This window comes from Ipomoea triloba, chromosome 3, assembly GCF_003576645.1.
Source record: "Ipomoea triloba cultivar NCNSP0323 chromosome 3, ASM357664v1".
NCBI classification, from domain to species: domain Eukaryota; kingdom Viridiplantae; phylum Streptophyta; class Magnoliopsida; order Solanales; family Convolvulaceae; genus Ipomoea; species Ipomoea triloba.
Genome location: NC_044918.1, coordinates 31123076 through 31147434, shown reverse-complemented (window position 1 = coordinate 31147434; position 24359 = coordinate 31123076). Strand labels below are relative to the sequence as shown.

The 24359-nt window shown below is 34.1% G+C and overlaps 1 protein-coding gene across 1 annotated transcript; it reads right to left on the bottom strand.

Annotated features, from left to right (window-relative positions):
- Window positions 1-5709: 5709 nt before the first annotated feature.
- Window positions 5710-6820, bottom strand: LOC116011899 (heavy metal-associated isoprenylated plant protein 39-like). The gene is made up of 2 exons (XM_031251326.1): window positions 6663-6820; window positions 5710-6498 (listed from the first exon to the last, which is right to left on the bottom strand). Exons 1-2 carry the CDS (start codon window positions 6666-6668, stop codon window positions 5959-5961), a joined length of 546 nt encoding a protein of 181 aa, XP_031107186.1. The 5' UTR covers window positions 6669-6820; the 3' UTR covers window positions 5710-5958.
- Between the last annotated feature and the right edge of the window lie 17539 nt (window positions 6821-24359).

Genomic DNA, 24359 nt, shown 5'->3' with positions numbered 1-24359 from the left:
CCGGCTTCTCAGCCGAACCACTTGGTACCGTAGATACCCTCATCGTGGGGATATACCCCTCAGAATTGACACCTCCCTATGAACCTACGTTCACTGGTGCCTGGGAATGTGCAACATTGTTGCCGTTCCCACCGCTATTGTTATCAACAACATTAGCATTTTCATCCCCAAGGTTGGCTACTAGCAACATGGGATTTTCCATTTCTTTCCAAGAAATTCGAGAATCAGAAAGGGGAAGAAGAAGATGTAAATAAGGTTTTAAGATTGTAACAAAATGATTCTCGAAAAACACAAAGAAAAATGGAAAATACAGGAAATTACAAATACCCACGTAGGGTAATTAAACTAGGAAAGTAAACCTACAAAAGGTTAAATAAACCTGGAAACTGCTTGTGGACGAAACTGGAAGAACTCGGGTTGGTTAGAAACATGAGTCGTGTTGCCACTGTCCTTAAAACCTTATTTACAGCCTCCTAGAGTACTGGAGCATTGCGGTCTAGGTTTCCCATGATAAAACGTACTATAGTTCTTGCGTTTGAGCACACAAACTTGGAAGTCACCGAACTAGAACGTGGGATGAACTACATGTGGCTTGAAGGAAGGATGAGCAGCGTTTGTAGGAGAAAGCAAGTGTATTCGTAGTAGTGTGTAGCTAGATTGCTGGTTTTGCTTATACAAATCAACTGCTCAACCTGGGATTATATAGTGGAGGAAAAGAGAAATACCATTAATCTGGCATTTAAATTCGTTAGTAACCTCCACCCACTAAGCAAAAAATTAACACCCACTAACAGTCAATTACTCAAAAACTAACTCTGAAATAATGATTGGAATTAATTTTCCGTAATGCCAAGAGTCATTAGGTGAAACTTCTCTGCGCACTTGACCTCTCGCTAGATGTAACTTATCCCAGCCGCGAGAACCATCAGTCCACCAAAGTTTGGCATAACTTAGCCCACAAGTCCAACCAATTTCCGGACGACATTCGTGCACTGTACACGAGTCAAGCCTTTTCAGGCTCATTTTGGGATTTGATTTGCACCCCCTGCGCGCGAGAGAGAGAGCCTCTATGTTATACAAGTCAATTAGCCATAAAAAGGCTGTTGTATAAATAGTGGGTCAAATCTTCTTTCCCAACCAATGTGTGACAAAGCTACATAAGTTTTTCCCTCCCAAATTCCATCTCAAATGGGTCTACTTTGAGAACCAATTTCTCATTCGCCCATTGTCCATTTTGAGCGTACAATATATCTATATTTTTGTTTAACTACGAAGAACCCAAATCCACATTGACCCAACCTAAATCAGATGTGGACTCCACTTTTAATTGTATCACAAAATGACCACTTAAAATGTCATTTTAGTGCTATTTTTCCAACATATATGGCGGGGGAGAAATGATGTGGCCTGGAACAGCAAACCTTGGGATGCTATGCGTGTTAAAATGGAGACTATCCACCTTGCTTTTGACTGGCAAGAACTGATGAATATAGCAGTCACTCGCGAAGAGCCTTCTGTTCATTCGATTGGTGTTCTCATAGTTTCTGAGGACGTGATGAAGATCCATGTTGATGTGGACGTTTTCCCTAACTCCGATCAGGGTTACTTTGATGTTGTTATTACAGATGATGATGGTGGTCCGTAGCAGCCAAGAATGGTTCGTTTCGATGCTTAAATGACACTCACCTTGCAGAAGCCATGCATGGTCGTCAAAGAAGCTTTGTCATGGGCAAAAGACAGAAGTTTTACTAAGATAATGGTGCTCTCAGACTGTCAGACGGTGTGCAATCTTATTAACGGGTCCTCTTTTGATCTATCATATGCCGGCTATATGATCAATGACTGCAAAGTTTATCAAAGACACTTTGAAGTAGTGCCCATTAAGTTTATCCCTATATCAGTGAATAAGCATGTTAATGCTCTAGCAAGGGCTGGGATGCTCGTTCCCAAACTGGGCATTCTGTATGACTTTCTTCTATTCCTTTTTGTATTGAATGTTTAATTTAATATTATTCTGGTTTTTACTTTTAAAAAAATGAAAGGAAAAAATATATAATTGATTTCACAAAATTATTTGGAGGGGTGGGGTCAATTGTACCTGTGTTCATTTTCATCACGTTTCTTGCACAAATTAAACTTAAATATTGTCAGACATGGCGGCTTGAGAAAATTTTAATTCAACATTTGACGTTTAACAACTGGCAAAAGGCAAATTAAACTGGCAACCATTTTTTGTTTTCAACAATTTCCAATTTAATCTGTGTCTTTTTTCATTTTGAAGTTTTTTTTTTTTTTCTAAACACTCATGATACTTTACAAGATAATATATGTTCTATACTTTCTTAATTTTTTAGTCTAAAAAATCAATGGACTTTCTCAATCTATTTTAGCCTGTAGAATTTAATAGCCTTACGTACCACCAAAGTTCGATCTTATAACCATTCATTTGGAATGATAACAAAAATGTCATCACATTAAATAGTAGTTATCTCATTTTTTAAGTTTTATAAACAATATCATGTTAGAATTGAATGCAAGAATAATTCTAATTAAGACAAAAAAATATTTTAGTTTCTTGAACAAACAGTTATATATTTTACAATTTCTTCCTTTTTACTATTTAGAGTTTAGTATTTACAATTTAGATTTAGAATTTAGCTTTCTTATTTAGGTTTTAGCGGTTTTTTTTTTATTATTATTATGTACTCTATACTATTAAACATTGCATTATATCATATAGTATTAAAAATTACAATTTTAAAGTTAGAGAAAATTAATGAAATATTGAAGAGTTAATTCCATTTTTTGTTCTAGATCAGATTTATGTGTCAGTCCAGTTTTAGTCCCTTTTTATTAGAATATATCCACATTTGGTCCTAGTATATATTATTGTGATATAACCATTTTTGGTCCTCTATCAACAAAATAGTTCTAATAGCATAAAATAAAAACTCATTTCAGTCTTCAATTACAATTTCTTTTTTAAAATAAACATAAAAATATAGCAGGGTCAACTCACTTTGTATAAGAATGATCGAAATGCCATTGTATTTAACAACATTTCAACGATTTTGTGAAAAGATAAAAACCAGAAATGGTCATGCCATAATAATATTAGGACCAAATGTGAACGTTCTGATAAAAAAAAAAAGACTAAAAGTGGACTGCTACCTATAAATTTAGGACAAAAAATGGAATTAACTCAAATATTGAAATACCACCACATTTTTTTTTCTTCAAATTGTGTCAGATCCGTTAGATTTTTTTTCACATAAAGGACTAATATTAGTTTTTAGTTCTCTTGGGTGAGTGTGTCTAGGCGCACGCGCGCACACACATACACACACACACACACACACACACACACACACACACACACATATATATATATATATATATATATATATTAGTTTTTAGTTCTCTTGGGTGAGTGTGTCCAGGCGCAGGTGCGCGCACACACACAGATAAATCAATAGCTTGGATTTTATCATAACTAATTTGGGGTTAAATCTACAATTAAACCATTGGTAGTTTTTTTTTTTTTTTTTAATTTCAAAAAATGAAATCCAAAAATCATGGACCACAAGATCTTAATAAATGGAGGGTGTAGATATGTCCACCTTTTTACTGAAGGTTCTCCACATTTCTTGTGAGAATTGTGGACAAGTGCTTCTAGTGAGAACTTACGGATTAATCTCATCCATCTATCTAAGATGATAAAAGTCTTAAAATTATGGAAAAAATGCAGTGACATTCCTATAATTAAGATTGTACATTTGGAAAAGAGTTTTCAAATGCGCTATCAATTATTCGCGAACACATTGTTAAGTGTTTCTAAATGAACAATTGTAATTATAAAAATGTTACCGCACAAGGTCTTCATAGTGCAATTTAATTCTCTTATATGATTCGTGTGCTAATGTGCTATTACATAAGGACTGAATTTATCCCAGACATATTTTCAGGTAATGGCTATTGGTCCCCTAGTCATTAAAAAAAGAAAAAGATTAATGTTTCAATGAGATAATAACTAAAGTTAGATGTGTGCCATTATATCCGTAAACTATTGGTAGAAGACTTGTATTTTATGGTCAATTGAAATCGAAATTTCTGCATAGATAGAAAATTCAGAAAGCAAAATTGTTTTGTCATTGAACTATGGACGGCTCTACTATTATTTTATTGCGTTATTTTTTGACACTTGACAAATATAATATTTTACTATAATATAATATAATAAATAAAATATAAATCTTGAGACTTTTGAAAAGTACAAATGAATGAGCTCAGCATTCCCTACCAAATAAATGAGGATTTATGAAAACAAGGTGTCGAAGATACATAATATAAGAATATTCATTAATCAATTCCTCTATTTTAAAATTTATATCGATTTTGTTTGGCGTGGATCGGTCGGGTTGGCCGAATTTAGACCTTACTCGATTCGAAATGTGGCGTTGTGGCACACCATAGAGAAATGTAGTTAAATGGTTAATGCTTAACTAGTTATTGTCAATTAATTTTAAAAAGATATGATAAACAGATAATCAAAGAATTCGTGGAGATTTGTTGAAGTCTAGCTCCCTAAAAAAAACACATTTTAAAGTCTTGTATATAAGTTTGAACCCCAAACTAGAGGACCTATATATGACTATTGAGATTTTTTTTTCCACATAAAAGTTACACATTTAGTCCTTAATTATTGAAAATTTAACAATCTTTTGTTACCAAATTCATGGCCTGTTTGGTTGGACGTAGTTTGGGGGGAATTACAATTCATTGAATTGCAATTAAGTGAATTTCTAAATTACAATGTTTGGTTAGAGGGAATTGCAATTCCGCAGAATTGCAATTCCCTCCAAATGGTGAATTACAATTCATGGGGTACCCCCCATGAATTGCAATTCGGTGGAGAGGAGGGGCGATTTGTTGGTGTAAAGACAATTTTGCCCCTCCTCCCATACTCTTTGTCTTCTTTTTTTTTTTTTAAAAAAAAAATTTGAAAGAATTATTATTATTATTATTATTATTATTATTATTATTATTATGATTATTTTGAAAGAATTATTATTATTATTATTATTTGAATGAAGTATTATTATTATACTTATTATGTTATTATTATTATTATTATTATTATTTGAAAGAATTATTATTATTATTATTATTATTATTATTATTACTACTACTACTACTATTACTACATCATCTACCACAACATAAGGGCATTTTAGTCATTTTGTCACTTCTTACCTTTCAATTCCCTGTACTCTTATTTCTGCATACCAAAAATTTCAATTCCTACTTTATTCATTGAATTGCAATTCCACCGAATTACAATTCTTTTCCCCTCTAATTCTCTCCTCCCAACCAAACGCCCTGTCAATTCATTAGCCAAATCAAACATAAAATCAACACTACAATAAAATAGCAAAACACCACCAGATTTAGGAATAGATTAAATAGCTACAGTTTAAAATTTAGGTATGGACATATGGACATTAGGATATGGCAATCAACTTTGTGATTAAGCGTAATTGAAAAGTGATTAAGCGTAATTGACTTACAACATCTACAAGATTGGTAGTGCAGCTGAGTTGAGATATTTTTAGTGGAATTAATTAACACCACAACAAAAAATGTTTAAAATTAAAAAAGAAAATGAAATTGTTCAAGAGGGAAAAACGACAAAAATCATTGAAACAATAATTGCAAAAGGAACTGTTCATGAAAACTCGATATTTTTTACAGTATTTCATAATGCTTTTATTTCCACCCCAGAATTTTACTTTTTCTACTGCTACATGTTCTCTCAACAGGGCGATGAAACTTCAGAACTGAAATCATATCAATAAAAAATCATCGTAGCAAAATTTAAGAATATAAACAAACAGAAAGAGATTGAGAGAGAAATTAAGACAATCTGCATTATATAAGATAAATTTGGATCTGCAGAAATTAGCAAATAACACAGGCGTTTGGATCTTCTTCCACAGTCCTGTTATTGTAGCCATAGGAGTTGTTATAATACGCTGCAGGATGGGAATAGGGCTGTGGGTACTGTTGATTATAATAAGGATGTTGTTGTTGTTGATGATAATAAGGATGTTGTTGTTGATGGTAATAATAATATTGCTGTGGAACTGGAACAGCTGGCTTCGCCGCCGCTTCATCTTTTTTCTTGTCCTCGCCGCCGCCCTTCTTATTATCATCTTTTTTCTTGTCATCGCCGCCGCCCTTCTTATCATCTTTCTTGCCCTCATCTTTCTTCCCATCGTCCTTCTTCTTCTCCGCCTCCTTTGGGCCCACAGACACGATATCTGTGTTGCAGATCTTCCTCAGCTTGCCCACAATTGACACCGCGTCTATGCTCCCTGTCACCGTTAGTTTCTGGTCCTTGTCTATCGAGATGGATTCCACTCCGTCAAGGCTTGACACCTTTTTCATCGCCTTTTGCTTCGTTTTTTCATCCTTGTAATCCAGCTTCAACACCACTTTCTGTGCCAATTAACAAATTAAAACAGTGAGCTACAACTAATTAACATACCATCCATCAAAATCTTACTCAAATCAATGAAGAATTTTGTTAGATCTCATCGAAATTCTATCCGCACATAAAGCATATATGAAAGAGAGTATAATTAAAGTGAAAGAGAGCTAACCATCATTTTGATTGAGGGAGCTAAGAAGCAGCCTCGGGCTACTCTTTCTTTCTCTCTAAAGAGATGGGATGATGAGGGGGAGAGAGAGAGAGGGGAGAAAATTGAGTGGAGTTTTAGCTTTAGGGGGGCGCATTATTTATGTGTGAAGTGTGATAAGGAGGGAGTGTGAGGACTGAGGAGGTTAGAACTTAGAACTCAGGAGGAAGCTACTTGGTCAACCTAAGTCAATACGACTATTCTACGGTCAACAGTCGTTCAATTAGATTAAATAATGGATTAATGGGGTGATAATTCTCGGCAAATGTTACTGTTGAGTGTTGACCATGGTCTAAAATGGTGCCACTTTTTTTAATGAAAAGAAACTATACATGTTTCATTCAATTAATTCTATATTTATCATGTTTAGTTTTATTTTATATATATTTTATATACACTGTAGTTTCATTTTAGTACAATTAAAGTATCATTTTGTTTCAAACTACAATTTAATTTGACATTATATACACTCAATATGTGAGACATGTTATTAAATTATATTTCATTTTATACACACTATAATTTTATTACAACACTACTAAAGTATAATTCTAATTCAACTACAGTTTTGTTGGATAATATACATTCAAATATATATGTGAAACTGTTAATAAATTTCATTTTATATGCATTGTAGTTTCATTACAACACAACTAAAGTATCACTTTGATATAACTACGGTTTCATTTGATAATATACACTCAATATGTGAGACATGTTATTCAGTTTCATTTTATACATATTATAGTTTCATTATTGATATTGTAAATACGGAGTCGTACAGTCAAGATACGGTCAAGTATATTTTATTGATTATGAACCGGATACAAGCCGTAGTACTCTAAGTGTCTAGCCCGATCAACATGACAACAGGTCAGAGGTTCCCGAGCTATTTAGCTATTTAAGAGAGAAAACAACCAAAAGTCATCTTTCCATCATTAAATGCGATATTTATAGAGTGTCAGGAGACAAGTGTCGGTCTTACAGCATGAATACCGCGTGGAGGCCATGCACAGGGCCAGACTCAGACCCATCATCTTTTATCCAAGTGCCTAGTGATTATGGGCCACGATGGAGGAGAACGTGCTCCAAGGTAAGAAGGTCAGGCTGGTCAATCCCGAGAGGCTATTATGAATCGTGCTCTGCACGCGCCTCCAGGGAGGGTGGTTAATAAGTGCTCATTTGTATGTATTTTCCTCCCTTTCACTAAGCTATTTTTCTTATAGACCATTCCAAATTTAATGAGAATATGACTAAATTGTGTTGTTTTGCAAGGATTTTGGATTTGGAAGCAAAGATGAATATTTTCATGCATTTTGAAGGGAACTAAGTCAAAAGGAATATTTTGGATGCATTTGGAGTCAATGAGAGCCAAGGAGAAACTATGGAGATGGGTGCAACACTTCCAAGGGAGCCTAAGAGTTGAATTTTCAATGATATTGGTCATTTGGGCAAACTAAAACGAAAGAGAAGCAAAAGGTCAAGGTGTGAAATTTCTGCACGTCGACGTCTTAGTGATTGGACGATATCTCGGCCTATAAATATCTAAATTGAGTGATTCTTATGCCATTGGAACGAAGACTCAAAGGGCTACAACTATCATGAAGACATTAAAGCTTAAAAAGGAAGCCAAATGGGTCAAAATTGTCCAAACTTATAGATTTCGTCCAAATCTGCCACTGTTCGGTATTTTGACCATATCTCAGCCTAGGAATGTCCAATTGAGGTGATTCCTGCGCCATTTGACAGCCAACTTGAAGTTCTACAACTTTGTTGAAGACTACAAAAAGGCCAATAAAATGGTTTTGAGGGTGAAAAATAGCCTAGAAGTCAAAACAGAGTCACAGAATTCTGCTTACATAGTGAGAAATGCACTGTAATTCGGCCAAAATGAAATGGGCACTGATCGAAATGGGCATGTGGGTGGCCGTTTCGCACCTGCTCTGCAATTATTTAAGCTTTTTTTGAGCATTTTGAACTCGGTTTTGACCCATGGTTGAACCCTAAAGACTCCCATTCACTCGCTTTTATATTTTTAGGTTAGATTAGGCTTAGATCTATGTATTTTAACACTTTTGGAGCTTGTAATCTTGGATTTGAAGCTTAGATTTCAAGATTCTTCCACCCATTTCAATAGAGAAGCTTTCTTTCCCTTATCTCTTTTCTTTATCAAGATTTATGTTTATTACTTGTGTTTTTGTGTTCTTTATGCTATTTAATCATGAGTAGTTAGTTTATGGGCTTGAGTTAGGGTTGTATTATCTATTTTGATGCTTAGGTTTTGATTATTGTGAAAAAGGGGAAGAAACTCACCTAGGGTTCTTGAGTTTGAATTGGGTTTATTTCTATCTTTCAATGATTAGTGTACAATGATTGTTGTTTGTATTTGGAAAGTCTTCCATCTCAATGGGAATTGGATAGGAGACTTGAGCCAACCCAATCTCAAACCCATTTTATCTTCTATGGAAATAGGGGTAGATTTGAGGATTAAATAGCTTTTGTTCTTCAAGAATTTGGGTTGATACACCATGAAAATGGGGCAATTTTTGTTCTAATCCTTGTGGAAACTTGGATTCTTTAGTGCTTACCTCAAGAACCTAGGGTTAATGTTCTTCCCCCAAACTTAAGGGTTAAAGCATCTAGATGGTAATGGCCCTAACTTGAGTCATATTTCTTTATTTTTCACTCATCTATTGTTTATATGTGTTTGTTCTACCTTGTTGTCGTTTGCTTAGTTTCTTGTTGATTTCCTTGTGCTAGTGCCTAGTTTTGTGATTGCATATTACATGCCATAACCCTCAATCCTCAGCAGAACGACATTTCACACCCGTACACACACCATCACTCATTTTTGCTACACGTCAGTGGTCGGGAGGTTATAGGTCGGATAGACCGGTTGATGAGAGGTCCAATCTTGCCATACTCTCCATGGAGGGTGGTCAGGAGGTTATAGGTCATACGAGTGCGATTCTCGGGTAATAATCCCCATCGAGTAGCTCCCCTAGCCCGAGTCCTGACGATGGCCTAGGAGGAAGGGTCCGGGCTAACGAGCTCTAGCAGCTGAGGCCGATATAGAATTCCAGGTGACGCGGGCGTACTAGGGTAATGTAACCTCAACTCATCGCTCGATGGCACGTGGCAAGTTTTAAAGCTCCATCGGGGCTCGTGGTAGGGTTTAGAATTTGAAACATTTTTCCCTCCCTTGGGCCTCTTATAAATAGCGGGCGCCGCGAAGCCCTCTGCTTCACGCTTTCTGTTGTCTAAGACCGGAGCTTCCCGATCAACTACTCTCGAGATCGAAGTATACGGTGGCCTTTGCTTTTCCAGCGGCAAGAGGGAATTCATCGGTACAGCTCTTTTCTCGTGCTCATATTTCTTTCTTAGTTTTATTGATAACTAGTAAATTACCCGTGCAATACACAGATTAATTTTATATATTATATATCTAAATAATAAAATTTAAGGTTAATCTATAAATAATTATAATTTATAATATTTGAGAGTATATGTTTATTTGATTATAAGATCAATGCAAAAGTATCAATAATATATGACTCATTTGATTGCATTTATTTTAAAAAATTTGATATGTAACATGATTTATATCACGTGGCCGTTTTATGCATTAAAAGTTCTTTTTCAATAACTTGTGAGACCATTTTGTGACTCCTATTTTTATTATTCACCCCCTATATATACACTACCCACCTTATTAGCAAACATATAGGATTTGTATAATACAATATAAGGGATTTGACTTTGTAAAATATTTAATAGTATTTATAATGGTTTATAATATTTTCTATGTGGAAAAAACATCCTAAAATCATTGATGAAATTATAAACAATTCTAATATTTAAAAAGTTACTTTACTATATATATGGTAGATACAATATTACTAATTATAATTATTATAATTATAATTATAATTATAATATTACCATAATAACCAATTATAATTAATATTATTCTATCATAATAATTATCATATTACTAATAATGAATTATAACCAATTATAATTAATATTATTCTATTATAACCAATTATAATTAATATTATTCTATCATAATAATTACTATATTACTAAAATGCCCCTACGTTTGGGCGGGAAAATTTTGGAGGAGGATATTGTTTTTATATATAGTATAGATTAACCCGAGCCCGGCATTGCTCTTTACCCTTCTCGAACATCATTGTTCTAAAACGTCTTCCCTTACCTTTAAGATGAAGACATGTCCGACTCAGACAGCCAAAACGCCTCAGCCCGGGACTATGATGACTCGGTCGAGATAGGCTCCTTCTTAGTCTCTTTTTATGACTTGTCATTCACGAGGTCGAGACGTTCTCGAGGGAACCGACCGAGCCCTCCCGGTCTTCTAGCGCTCGCCTAGACGATCATTCGACCACTTTCTACGGGTGAAGTTAGGACCCGAGTTATTACCGCCACGTTGATCGTCGAAGAAGTCAGGACCTCTGGCCGTGGAAAATCACCTTGGGTTGTACGCCACGCCTTGTCATGGTTGGCCGACCTGCCACCCGATTCTTCGCTCTCGGCCTCAGCTAAAAAATATTTCTTAAATAGCGACGGCCTGGGCCAACACAACTGCCTTCTTACTCGGGCCAAGGTCGAGGAAATCTCCGCCTCTTGACCTGTCGGGTCAAGTTCAACGTTTGTCGGTCAAAAGGCAACATCATGGATAGGACACAAGGGGACTGGCTCGGGGGCCACCTTGATTCTCTCAGGGCTCCGCTCACCTTTCCCTTTCAACCCTTTCTTCTGGCCTTCATGAGTATTACGAGGTTCTCCCCAGGCAGATCAGCCCTAATGGCCATAGAATATTAGCCTGTTTTTCCCAAATTTGCGCTCGACACGGCCTTTCATGCACCATCGAGCTATTCTGATTCTTATTTTCGGTTTAAGCCCTTTCGGCTAAACACGGTGGCAGCGTCCTGATCATTCAGTCCCAAGGCCATCTTTGCAACATCACGGATACATTGGGTACTGGAAGGGCATCTGCCCAGCGGCGGTCGCCGAGAATGCCGGCCCTTGCTGAATGATTTTAATTGGATTGAGTGGGAGCACCCCTGCCATATTATTGGGCTCCAAGCGTGAACTGAGGCGAGACCGAAGATCGGGACTGTCATCTTGGCCCTCTTAATCGTTAAAGAAATCCATATAAGGGTACATGGTGAAAGGGGAGGGGTAGAGATGTTGATTGGCTTATCTCGTGTCGTGTCCCCACAGATAGCACCAAAAATGATAATGTAAATACATGGTCCTTACAGTCAAGATACGGTGAAGTATACTTTATTGATTATGAATCGAATACAAAATATAGTACCCTAAGTGTTTAGCCCGGTCAACGTGATAGTGGGTCAAAGGTTCCCGGGCCATTTAGCTATTTGAGATAGAAAACAGCCAAAAGTCATCTTTCTAGCATTAAATGCGATATTTATAGCGTGTCAGGGGATAGGTGACGATCTTATAGCATGAACACCACCGCTTGGAGGCCATGCACGAGGCAAGACGCAGGCCCATCGTCTTTTATCCAAGTCTGGTGATTATGGGACACAATGGAGGATAAGGTGCTCCAAGATAAGAAGGCTTGATCGGTCAATCCCGAGAGGCTATTATCAATCGTGCTCTGCACGCCCTCCAGGGAGGGTGGTCGGGAGGTTATAGGTCGGATAGACTGGTTGGTGCGAGGTCTGGTCTTGCCATCCTCTCCGGTTCAGGGACGGACCGTCATACGATCACGATTCTCGGGTAATAATCCTCATCAATTACAACACAACTAAACTATCTTTTTTTAATTCAATTACAATTTCATTTGACAATATACACTCAATATATGACACCTTTTATTCAGTTTCATTTTAGATACACTATAGTTTTATTACAGCACAACTAAAATATAATTCTAATTCAACTACAATTTCATTTGACAATATACACTCAATTTGTGAGACATGTTATTCAGTTTCACTATAGATACACTGTAGTTAAGTATAACGGCAACCGTTCCTTTGCCTAAAGAAACAACGTCGTTTTTGAACCAAGGAGAGCCACAGAGGTGCCATCTGAGCACAAGGTGTTTGGCAAATTACTTTATTGTTTATTATAATAATAGTTTGATTCTCTATAAGTTCATTTGGTTTTAAATTATTTATTCGTTTTTATAAACTATAATTCTTTATTTTTGAAAGCACTGATGTGGTTATTGATTATATTTTATTTAGGAATGCATCTAAAATTGTTTTTATGTGTATGTATAATTGTTAAAAACTTGTGAATCTTATTTCAAGTTATTTGACATTAGTACTTTTTTCTTATTTAATTTAAATTTTAGTTATAAAAATATATATTAATTTAATATAGGGCCCATTTTTATTGCTACGCCATGGGCCTATAAAATGATAGGACCAGGCCTGGAAGAAACCTACGGGATTGAGAAAGAAAAATACCAAATTGGGAATCCAAAGGTTGCACATTTAAAACTCGAAATTACAAGCTACTTTCATCATCAAGCAAACTCAAGTCGAAGTTAAAAACTACCTCACTTTCGTGATACATCAATTCCCAATTAAAAAATACCCAAGCAATAAAATTCCACTAACTCCCCTATTCTATTCTATACGTGAATTTATATGTGGTTACATTATTTAATCCGTAACCGGGTTATTGTTGGACCCACGGCAGAAGATTAGACAAAAAGGAATTATCTGGTAACCAATTGAGCTCCATTATTTGTGTTGGAGGTACGCATGGCCTACGCGCTTTGTTGTACCTTTTGGAAATTTCGACGGGCCTTCATGTTTCGTACCAAAAATCATGTGCGGCAGATGTAAGCTGAAAATCAAACCTAAAGCAAAACTATTGATACATGGACTTGACTTGACTTGGCCTGGTTATGCAGCTAGCGAAGACGCCACAATTATGCGAGTTCCCATAACCCAGTTTCACTTGAAAATCAGGCAACAAATAGTTGAGTTTTAATACTTTGACCCTTAATCCACACACACATAGGATCAAATAAAAAGAGACCTGAATAAGGTAAAATCTGTGCCATTATATCGATCTAGTTCAGATTAACCTTGAATTGAAAGAAAAAAAAATGCGGTGACATCTTGACAAATTTTTCTAACTTTGAAATGCACAATTTTTACACTACAAATGCATAAGTTCTTTACTGTATGTGCTTAAATTTCATACTACAAGAGTACAAGTGCACAAGGTTATACTACGAGTGTGTGCAAAGAGTAATAATTATGAAGTGCACAAGTTTTAATTTGTTCTATATGTGCATAGATTTTATACTGCAAGTGCATATAGGACTATACGTTAAAAAAATACGGTAACATTTTGGTAAATGTTTCTAACTTTGATGTTCACAATTTTTACACTACAAGTGCATAAGTTATTTAATATAGATGCATTGATTTATACTATAAGTGCACAAGTTATATTACCGTGCAAAAAATGTTCTATTTTTTTTTTAGAGTTGTTGATACAGACTTATGATGTTTCTTGCCCATTTTCCATGTTGAAAGCCATAATCAGCAAGGTTAAACTGGCAACCTTTTTATTAACCAGCAATTTGGGCTATTTATTTATGTAATTTGTTCTGATCAAGTGAATTGTTGTGTATTTTAAAGTGTTTAACTTATTTGTATTATGACGTTCTTTACCTTTGATATTTGTTATGTTTGGATAACCTATTATTATTGCATATGCTTAAAAGTATGACAACGGAAAAAAAAAGGTTGTTGTTTTAACCGTTGTCCCATTGTCTTTGAACGAGGTCTTTAATAACACTTTCTTCAACAATTGAGATTTTTAACTGTTGTCATTGATATATAAGATAACAATTTTAAACTGTTTTCTTTGAGCAAGATCTACAACAACGTAACACTGGCTTCAACAATAATCCAAAGACAACGATTTAACCAAACCACCGTCGTTTTAACCGTTATATTTGACAGATAAGACAACGATTTCAAACCGTTGTCTTTGAGCGAGACTTACAACAACACCAGCTTCAATAACAACAATTTATAGACAACATTTTTTAACTGTTGTCTTTAATATATAAGTTTGAGCGAGACTTATTACAAGAACAGTCTATAGACCATAGTTTTTAACCATTGTCTTTGATATATAAGACAACGATTAAAAACCATTGTTTTTGAACGAGACCAGGCACGGATCCAGAGGGGGAAAACAAGATTAAAACTAGGGGATAATTCAATTGGGAAAGGTGAGTTAAATTAGGTGTATTAATTACTCTATTAATGCATTTGACACTTAGATTGGGGAAGAACATTAACCCTAGGTTCTTGAGGCAAGCACAAAAGAATCCATGTGGAATTAGAACAAGGGTTGCCCCATTTCCATAGTGAATCAACCCAAATTCTTTAAGAACAAAAGCTTTGTAAGCCCCAATCTACTCCTATTTCCATAGAATGGAAATTGGGTTTGAGATTGGGAAGGCTCAAGTCTTCCATCCAATTCACATTGTGACGAAAGACTTTCCAAAGACAAGCGTACAACAATCACTGCGCAATAATCATTGGAAGATAGAATTAAAACCCAACTCAAACTCAAGAACCCTAAATTAGTGTTCATCCCCTTTATACAATAATCACATAAATAGCATCAATAGAATCAATAAACACCTAATCTAACCCAAATAAAGGACTACTCACTCATTTGCAAGGTAAGCATAGTAATTTCAAGCAAAGAAATCATAAGTGCACAAGAAAAGTAAAGAAGAGATGAAGAAGAGGAAATGAGAGTTTTATTATTAAATGGTGAAGAAGATTTGTTGTAATCTACTCTAAATCCTTGAAATAAATGCTCCCAAGTGTTTCAAAGTATATATCTAAGCTATTCTAGACTAATAAATGCTATGGAAATGAGGAAAAGTAGTTCTAAGCTAGCTATGGTTCGAACTTCGGCACAAAATGCAGAAAATTAGCTTAAATATTGTGCAGAAATCAGAGCAAACGGCCTCCCACACGGCAGTGTGGTGTCGCTGCAGAGAAAATTGGCGACAGGCCGGGGCAAACGGCCTTGCACACGACCCTGTGTGAGGCCGTGTGAGGTCATTTTTCCAGCTTTCTCTCCCACTTCGTGTCCCGCTGCGCCGATCCTCCTTGAGTGACATCTTGGCTTCCAAACTTGTTTCATTATGCTCCAAAAAGCATCCTAATGACTCGTTGTAACCCATTTTATCTAAGAACATCAAATCACACAAACAAGTCATAGATTCTACTTAAGTTAAAACACTTTGTTAGCAAAACTGGTTAAAATGAGGACTAAAAGGATGTCAAGAATTAAATGTATCAATATAAATAAATAAATAAATATATATATATATATATATATATATATATATATATATATATATATATATATATATATATACATATATATTTTGATGTATCTATATATTTCGACATTTACCTACCAATTAAAATATTTCGATATTTATCTATTTTTATATGTATAACATTGTATTATTTATGTATACTAAAGTGGGTAATGTAGTGTTTTTACTATAAAAGGTGATCAAATTTTTCTAACTATATTGCATCCTCGCTAATGTTAATTTATAGAAGTTTCAATTCTGTCCCATGGTATTTAAATTGGGTCACACTTGTGTGAGACCGTCTCACGGATCCTTGTTTGTGAGACGGGTCGGGTCGGGTCAAGGTACCATGCAAATATCATACTTATATGTGCAAATCTCACACTTATATGCTCAAATATAACAATAATCAAAAATACAATTTTTGTTACTTATAAGAGAAAAAGTAATACATTTTTCATAATAAGTAATGTTGACAAGTGCATCTCACTTATAAGGGCAAATATAANACTTGTGTGAGACCGTCTCACGGATCCTTGTTTGTGAGACGGGTCGGGTCGGGTCAAGGTACCATGCAAATATCATACTTATATGTGCAAATCTCACACTTATATGCTCAAATATAACAATAATCAAAAATACAATTTTTGTTACTTATAAGAGAAAAAGTAATACATTTTTCATAATAAGTAATGTTGACAAGTGCATCTCACTTATAAGGGCAAATATAATACTTTTGAGGAAAAATGTAATACTTTTAAATCGAAATGTAAAAGTATTGTATTTTCCCTTAAAAGTATTACATTTACCCTNTATATATATATATATATATATATATATACATATATATTTTGATGTATCTATATATTTCGACATTTACCTACCAATTAAAATATTTCGATATTTATCTATTTTTATATGTATAACATTGTATTATTTATGTATACTAAAGTGGGTAATGTAGTGTTTTTACTATAAAAGGTGATCAAATTTTTCTAACTATATTGCATCCTCGCTAATGTTAATTTATAGAAGTTTCAATTCTGTCCCATGGTATTTAAATTGGGTCACACTTGTGTGAGACCGTCTCACGGATCCTTGTTTGTGAGACGGTCTCACACAAGTTTTTGCCATTTAAATTAATCTAAAAATACTTGGAGTTGATCTAATTAAAATCAAAAGTGTTTTTTAAATATTACTCCGTATATTAATAGAGATGGTATACAATATATTTCAACAATTTCATATTTAGGAAATCTCAAGAAAAATATAAATTTAAACAATTTGAACCATCCATTTGATTTAATAATTTTTACCGACATTTTTCTACACATTATAGGCCTCAGTCATTTTGGCTCTTATTAGTATATACTAGTTTTATACGCGCATTGCGCGAATGGGTTAATGCCCAATGTTTATATTTAAATAAATATTTGAAAGTATATCAATGCAAGATTATATAGGAGAAGTTTATACATGGGTAATTGAATGTCGAATTTTTTTATTTACATATCTAACTCAAAGTATATGAATCCAAGATAATATAGAAAATTCATTATAATTATTACTAAAATCAATGTTTGCAACCTTGTAAAATCGATAGTCTAAATATTTGGTTTAAAAATGATAGTCTAAATAAACACTACTTTTAATTTGAATTTTTCTAAGTGTTCTTAATTCTCTTTTGAGTAACATTGTCATTGTCCTTCATCTTTACTATTTGTTCTCTTCCTTTTTGTTGGTAGTGTGTTATTTGCAATTCGGTTATTGTTAGTACTTTGTAGAATAGATGACAACGTCATGCAATGTGATTATGATATAGGAGCTATGGACTTTCTTTTAGGTGTTCTGCTTGGGGTTCATTGATTCAACCATTATTGTTGAATGAGTTATTATGGATAAAGAAATCCCTAGTTTAAAAAAAAAGATATAAATAAATTAATAAAAATTTGAAAATTTAAAATATTATGTATTCCAAAGATATTAATTTGCTGGGTAATGGGTTATTTGAGTACTTTCATTGTCAACAAATCCTCCAAGTAGTTAATATGATTGGTTTCAAACTATTCTTTTTTATTTTTTTCATGGTATTAAAGAAATACATATGTATCATTTTTTGGTGTAACTACTAATTTATTTAATTCAATAAGAGTAAAATAGAGTGATTCCGCTCCAATTTGTTGGGTTATTATTTGAGTACTCTCTTTGTCAACCAATCCCCAAGTAGTAAATATAATTAGCTTCAAATTATTTTAAATTGTTTTTCATAGTATTAATAAAATACTTGGTAAATAAATATATAACATTATTTTTTACTATAACTTTGATATTTAATTACAAGATATTGTAAAAATAAGATAATGGACAATGTAATGAATATCAATTGATAAATTTGAATGTAAAGAATCTTTGCATATGAGAGAAAATAAAGACAATATAACTAATGAAATTATTTCTCTTATTTAATTTAATTTTTTGATAATGAATAATTTTTTCAAATAAAGGTATTGTAGACAGATAATTCTAAATTAAAGAAATACATATGTATCATTTTTTGTTGTAGCTACTAATTTATTTAATTTAATAAGAGTAAAATAGAGTGGGAAACTTAATTATGTCAAATTTGATTGAGATGAGATTCGAACCTAAGACCTTTCTTATAGAAATTAAATGGGTAAGTTAAAAGTTAACAGAATGTTAACGGAGAAGAGAATATTTAACGGAAAACTTAACGGATAATCATAAAAGTAAGGTTAAATTAGGTAATCTCTATTAATAATATTAATCTGAATTATCTTGACCATCTATTTGATTAAATAATTTATCTGAACTATCAATTTGATTAAATAATTTGACCGTCATTTTTTCTACACATTTTAGGCCTAACTCTTTTTTGCTCTTATTAGTATAGTAGATATATATCGCGTTTTTAAGTCTTTCTTTTTTTTACCCAGTAATCGAAATTTCTAGCTCCGCCCATGAGCAAATACTTACAATGAAACCGGCTTTAACAACAAATTTTGTATGTAAAAGATAACAGTTTTTAACCGTTGTCTATGTACATTTTTCTTGTATTGTTATTGGTAAATAGATAGAGTGATAGCAGGATAATGATGGCTGATATGAAATTCAGAAATTAAATATGGAAAAATAGAAATATTTTCTCAAAAATTAAATAAAATTCAGTTAATTTCTTTATGTAAATGAGAAAAGGACAATATTTTTATACCATACTCTATGACAGTGAAAAATATAGACATGATCACAGGAACAATTGCATAGTGGACACTACTGCAGATTTCACATCACTGGGAAAGAAAAAGGGCTATCACGATGAAATAATGCTCTTCTATCAGCATTGAGAAGAGGGAGGACACTGTCAAAGAGATGCATGGCTCATATCAACTCAGAGTTTAACTTTTTTTTTGCTCTCCCTTTTTCTTTCCCATCCAGTGATGTGAAATCTGCAGAACGCCGTGTCTGCTAGGCAATTGTTCCTCCCTGTCTATAATGCAGACATATAGATCTTCAGAATGCAGAGAAAGAACTTTAACTTCTTGCTAATTTCGCCACTCCATAGGACATTGGTGGTCACGACGTTACTCCTAACATTCCAGAGCTGCTCAGTGTGGTCACGGTGGTGTTTATGATGTGAACTCTATCACGACCATCTATCGATAGCGCTTTGGATTCCGTTTTCATGGATTCCGTTTTCACTCCCTTAGTCCGTGTCATGCTCTCGAGCCTCTGTTTTGCCCCTTTTTGCCTTATATCTTTTATACCACCATATATTAATACTTTCCAAGCGAGCCGGCCCTATGCGGACCTAATTTTTTACGGACTTTTGCGAGCCAGTCCGTCAGGCCCGCGGGCTAGGGATCAGGCAACCCTAGCCCGTCCCAAGCAGGCCGGGCTGCGGGTGTTTTTTTTATATTCAAAGTTCATAAAATAAGTAATATATATATATATATATATATATATATATATATAATAAGTTTGAATCCAGGTTATGTCCTCAGTTTATGTATGTGTTTTTAATGTTGATCTATTTGTGCATTTCGTTTGTAATGTTCTACATAATGTTTGCAGCCCCACGTCTAAATGTTAACAAGTTGGATGGACTTAAAGTTAATATCAATTTGTGAGAGGGCTTACATTGTTAATATGAAGTTTAAAAAAAAAAAAGAGAGAACAAGAGACAACATATTAATACTAATATTTGAATAATATAATTTGGTTTCTCCTTTATATCTTAAGTGTTTGTTGTGCTCCTTCTGCAATCTAAGTTATGTTTGTCACTATAATTTCTCTGTACATGGGGTCTCTTAGCTTATTTTCTTCTTTTAAGGGTAACAAATTCTAGGAGAAATAACATGGGATGCTTAAAGTTAATAATGTTGTTGGGATTATTTTCTTTAATTTTCAAGAAAAATAATGATTCTAGGTATGTTTGGTAAGGTGGAAAGGCAAGAAACCAATTTTGAAAATGAACTTATATTCTTTGACTAGCAAGGATGTGAACACCATATTCCTTTTCTAAGATATGCTGCACTCTAGAGCAGATATTTCATTTCTCCCTGAACTGATAAAATATGGATTTTAGTTGTGTGTGTGTTTTTATTTTTTTAGTATTTCAAGGCAACTTGACTTGCTCTTGTTAAATGGGCTTTTCTAAAGTGATGGTGCAGCAGTATGGTGAAATATGCTGTTTGGTTCTTATTTTCTTAGAAGCAGCGCATTTGATGTCAAATTGTATGCTTTTTATTGTGGAAGGCTGAGAACTAGATGATCTTCTTTATTGCCATTTTCTCATAGAAACATGCTCTCTTTTCTTCACCCATAATTCATTTACCATTTAGATATGCCTGAAGCAAATGTTATAATACAAATTTCTTCTCATGCTGGTTCAAGAAGACAAGTTCTTAGGGCAAAGATTTGCTCCTTGTAGAACACTGTTATAGCATTACAAACATCATGGCCATAAAATTTGTTTGGTCTATATTGATATTTTATGTCAGCTTTCACTAATCACACTTGTAATCAATGCATTTATTATGCTGCATATATAATGAAGGAAATGCCATGTGCTCCATTCAATGACTAATCTACTGGAAAAGTACCGTGGGTGAGTATATAGCAATAACTCTTCTTCCCTTCTCTTGTGATGCTAATGTATTGATCATATGAGAAAATAAAATTTCTTATTTTAATTTTAGAATTATTAATGTTTACAATAATTTGCACCAATATTTCATATATATAATTTTAGGTTTGATCATATAAGAACTAAAGGGGTTGGTTTAGGAATTCAAAAATAACTTTCAATAATTTTTAAGTGTTTAATTTGATGAAATATAGTGTAAATTTGTTATTCTTCTAAGAAAATATTCACTCCATGTAGTATAGAAAAAAAAAAAAAAGACATGAAATATGTATACCAAATGTATGAAACGACTCAGAGGTCAAAATTACATTTCGTTAATATCACATATTCCTTAACCTTGACATTTAGACCTTGATTTTACCATATTAGATACAAATTTCTTTATGGATACAACGGTTCATATAGAACATGAATGCTATATTTCTTGCTTTCAAAATTTAGTCTTTTTTTTTTTTTTTTTTGAAAACTCTTTCAAAATTTAGTCTAATTTTACAATTGATAATAAAAGTGGAAGGACCTACGAGGTATTAAAACTTATTCGAAAACATGATTTGATAGTTTTAGAGAACCTTGAAGATGAAAAATCATATTTTAAAAAATTAGAATACCACTAAAGATTTCAATTTTAAAAGTGAAATATGAACCACTTATTAAGTTGCTATAAACAAGAACAAACATTCACAAGCTCCGATTTTGTAATACTCTATCTATTGCTTTAGACCATATTTTAAAGTTAATTTATTTTTGCCTAAACAATTGGTCCTTTGACCTCTAGTTCCTTAAATAAGTTATTCTCTTAACATTTATGCTATCTGTTTTTTCCTATTCAATTATTTAAACTTATTTATTTTACATTCTTCTTCTCTTTATAAAATTTTTGTTCATAATGTAATCTACATAATCGCCTATTGTGGCTCTGTTTGGCAGAGTTTATTTAGGAGCTTATAGCTTATTTTAAACTACTAATAAGCTATAAGCTCTGTTTGGTAATGCTTCTAAAATAAGCTAGTAGCTTAAAATAAGAGCTTATTTTTTAACGCTACCTTAGGCAGCGTTTCAAAATAAGTTAGTAGCTTCCTAACTTTTTTTTCCATCTTTAACCTTACTATTTTAAAAAAATGACATCATTTACCCTTATCAATTAAAACCTTTTTGGCTAAACCTTTTTGACTTTTTCTCTTCAATATGTTTGGTTGTAATTTCAATTTGACATTTGTGTTTGAACATTGATTTTTGTATGAACTAATCTTATGAATTATGTAGAAGAATATTTGCATATCAATCATATATACATTTAGTTATATTATTTCCAAATTATTAGTGAATGTTTTTAGGTAAATAGCTTTATTATATGTATTCTTTCCTTTTCCTATTATTTTACCGTTAATACTATCATGTATATATGCTATGTAATTTTAGTTCATTGCATGTAAAAATATACACAGCCAATATATTATTCATCTCTTTCCTCTATGTATTCATACGTAAATTGCCCAACTTACATGGTATCAGAAGTTTTCAATACAGCAATGCTTCATCTTTGTTGATTTGCTTTTGCCATTACATTCCAGTCTCCAAAGATGGCTACCATAACACCTACAGATCCTCTCCATACATCCACTAATCCAGACGACTCCATCATCAACACTGGTCATAGTTCTGTCATTCAACAACAACCCTCCATTGTCCATTTTGATGCCGAAAACCCGTATTATCTACACTCCTCAGATGGTACGGGCACCACACTCGTTGGCAATGTTCTCACCGGCATTGATAACTACAATCCTTGGGTACGGGCAATGATAATGGCCCTTAAAGGGCGCAACAAATTTTGTTTTGTTGACGGATCCCTTCCCATGCCAGATGTTGCCCATCCTGATCACACTCGTTGGCACCGAGTGAACAATATGGTGATGTCATGGATCCTCAATTCAATACACTCGTCCCTGGCTAACACAGTCTTATATTCCACCGATGCAGCATCCGCTTGGACAGATTTACAGGAACGATTTTCTACCGCAAATGGCCCTCGCATCTACGAAATTGAAAAGCGTATAGCAACCTTTTCCCAACGTGATGCATCTATAGCCGACTACCACAATCATTTGAGTGCACTTTGGGATGAATTAAACCAGTTGGTTCCTCCACCTAAATGTACATGCTCTGCTCGCCAGGAATATATGGCACAAATGGAGCGTCGCCGATTGATGCAATTTCTCATGGGCCTTCGAGACACTTTCGCTCAACCACGAAGTCAATTGTTGCTTAATGTTAACCTTCCTACGGTTAAAAGTGCTTACTCATTGTTGCTTCAAGATGAATCACAACGTGTACAGAGTGAAGGTTACGAACGTCCAGTGGATCATTCAGCTCTTCAAGCAGCTCGAATTGACATTGATGCACCAAACCCATTGCAATCTCATATATCCTCTATGCCTCATTTTACTGCTGCTGCCAACCAATCTTCTACAAACAGGGCGCATGCATCATCCTCGACATCTCGTCTAGGTAATAATCGACCACGACCCCGGTGTGCTCATTGCGGGACACTTGGTCATACGCAACAAGTTTGCTACAAGCTCCACGGGTATCCTCCCGGGCACAAATTCTACAAAAAAGGAAATACTAATAGTCAACCTGTGACGGCGCAGTCAACCTCGCCTATTCCTTCCGAATCACTACAACAATTAATCCGGTTGCTACAAGAGGTAAAGGAGCCTAAAGCAAACCTCNCTTGTTTTGATTTAATTCATGTTGACATTTGGGGTAAGTATTCTACTCCTACCCGGACTGGACATTATTATTTTTTAACTATTGTTGATGATTATTCTAGAGCTACTTGGATTTTTATGATGAAATACAAATCTGATGTTTTTTGGTTGCTTGTTCGTTTCTTAGCATATGTTAAGAATCATTTTAATACATGCGTTAAAACTTTTCGTTCTGACAATGGTTCTGAGTTCACAAAAATTGATTTTCAAAATATCTTACTTCAATATGGTATTTTACAACAATCCAGTTGTCCTAGCACACCCCAACAAAATGGGGTTGTTGAACGCAAGCACCGCCATCTTCTTAATGTGGCACGTGCTCTGCGCTTTCAAGCAGGACTACCCCTTAAATT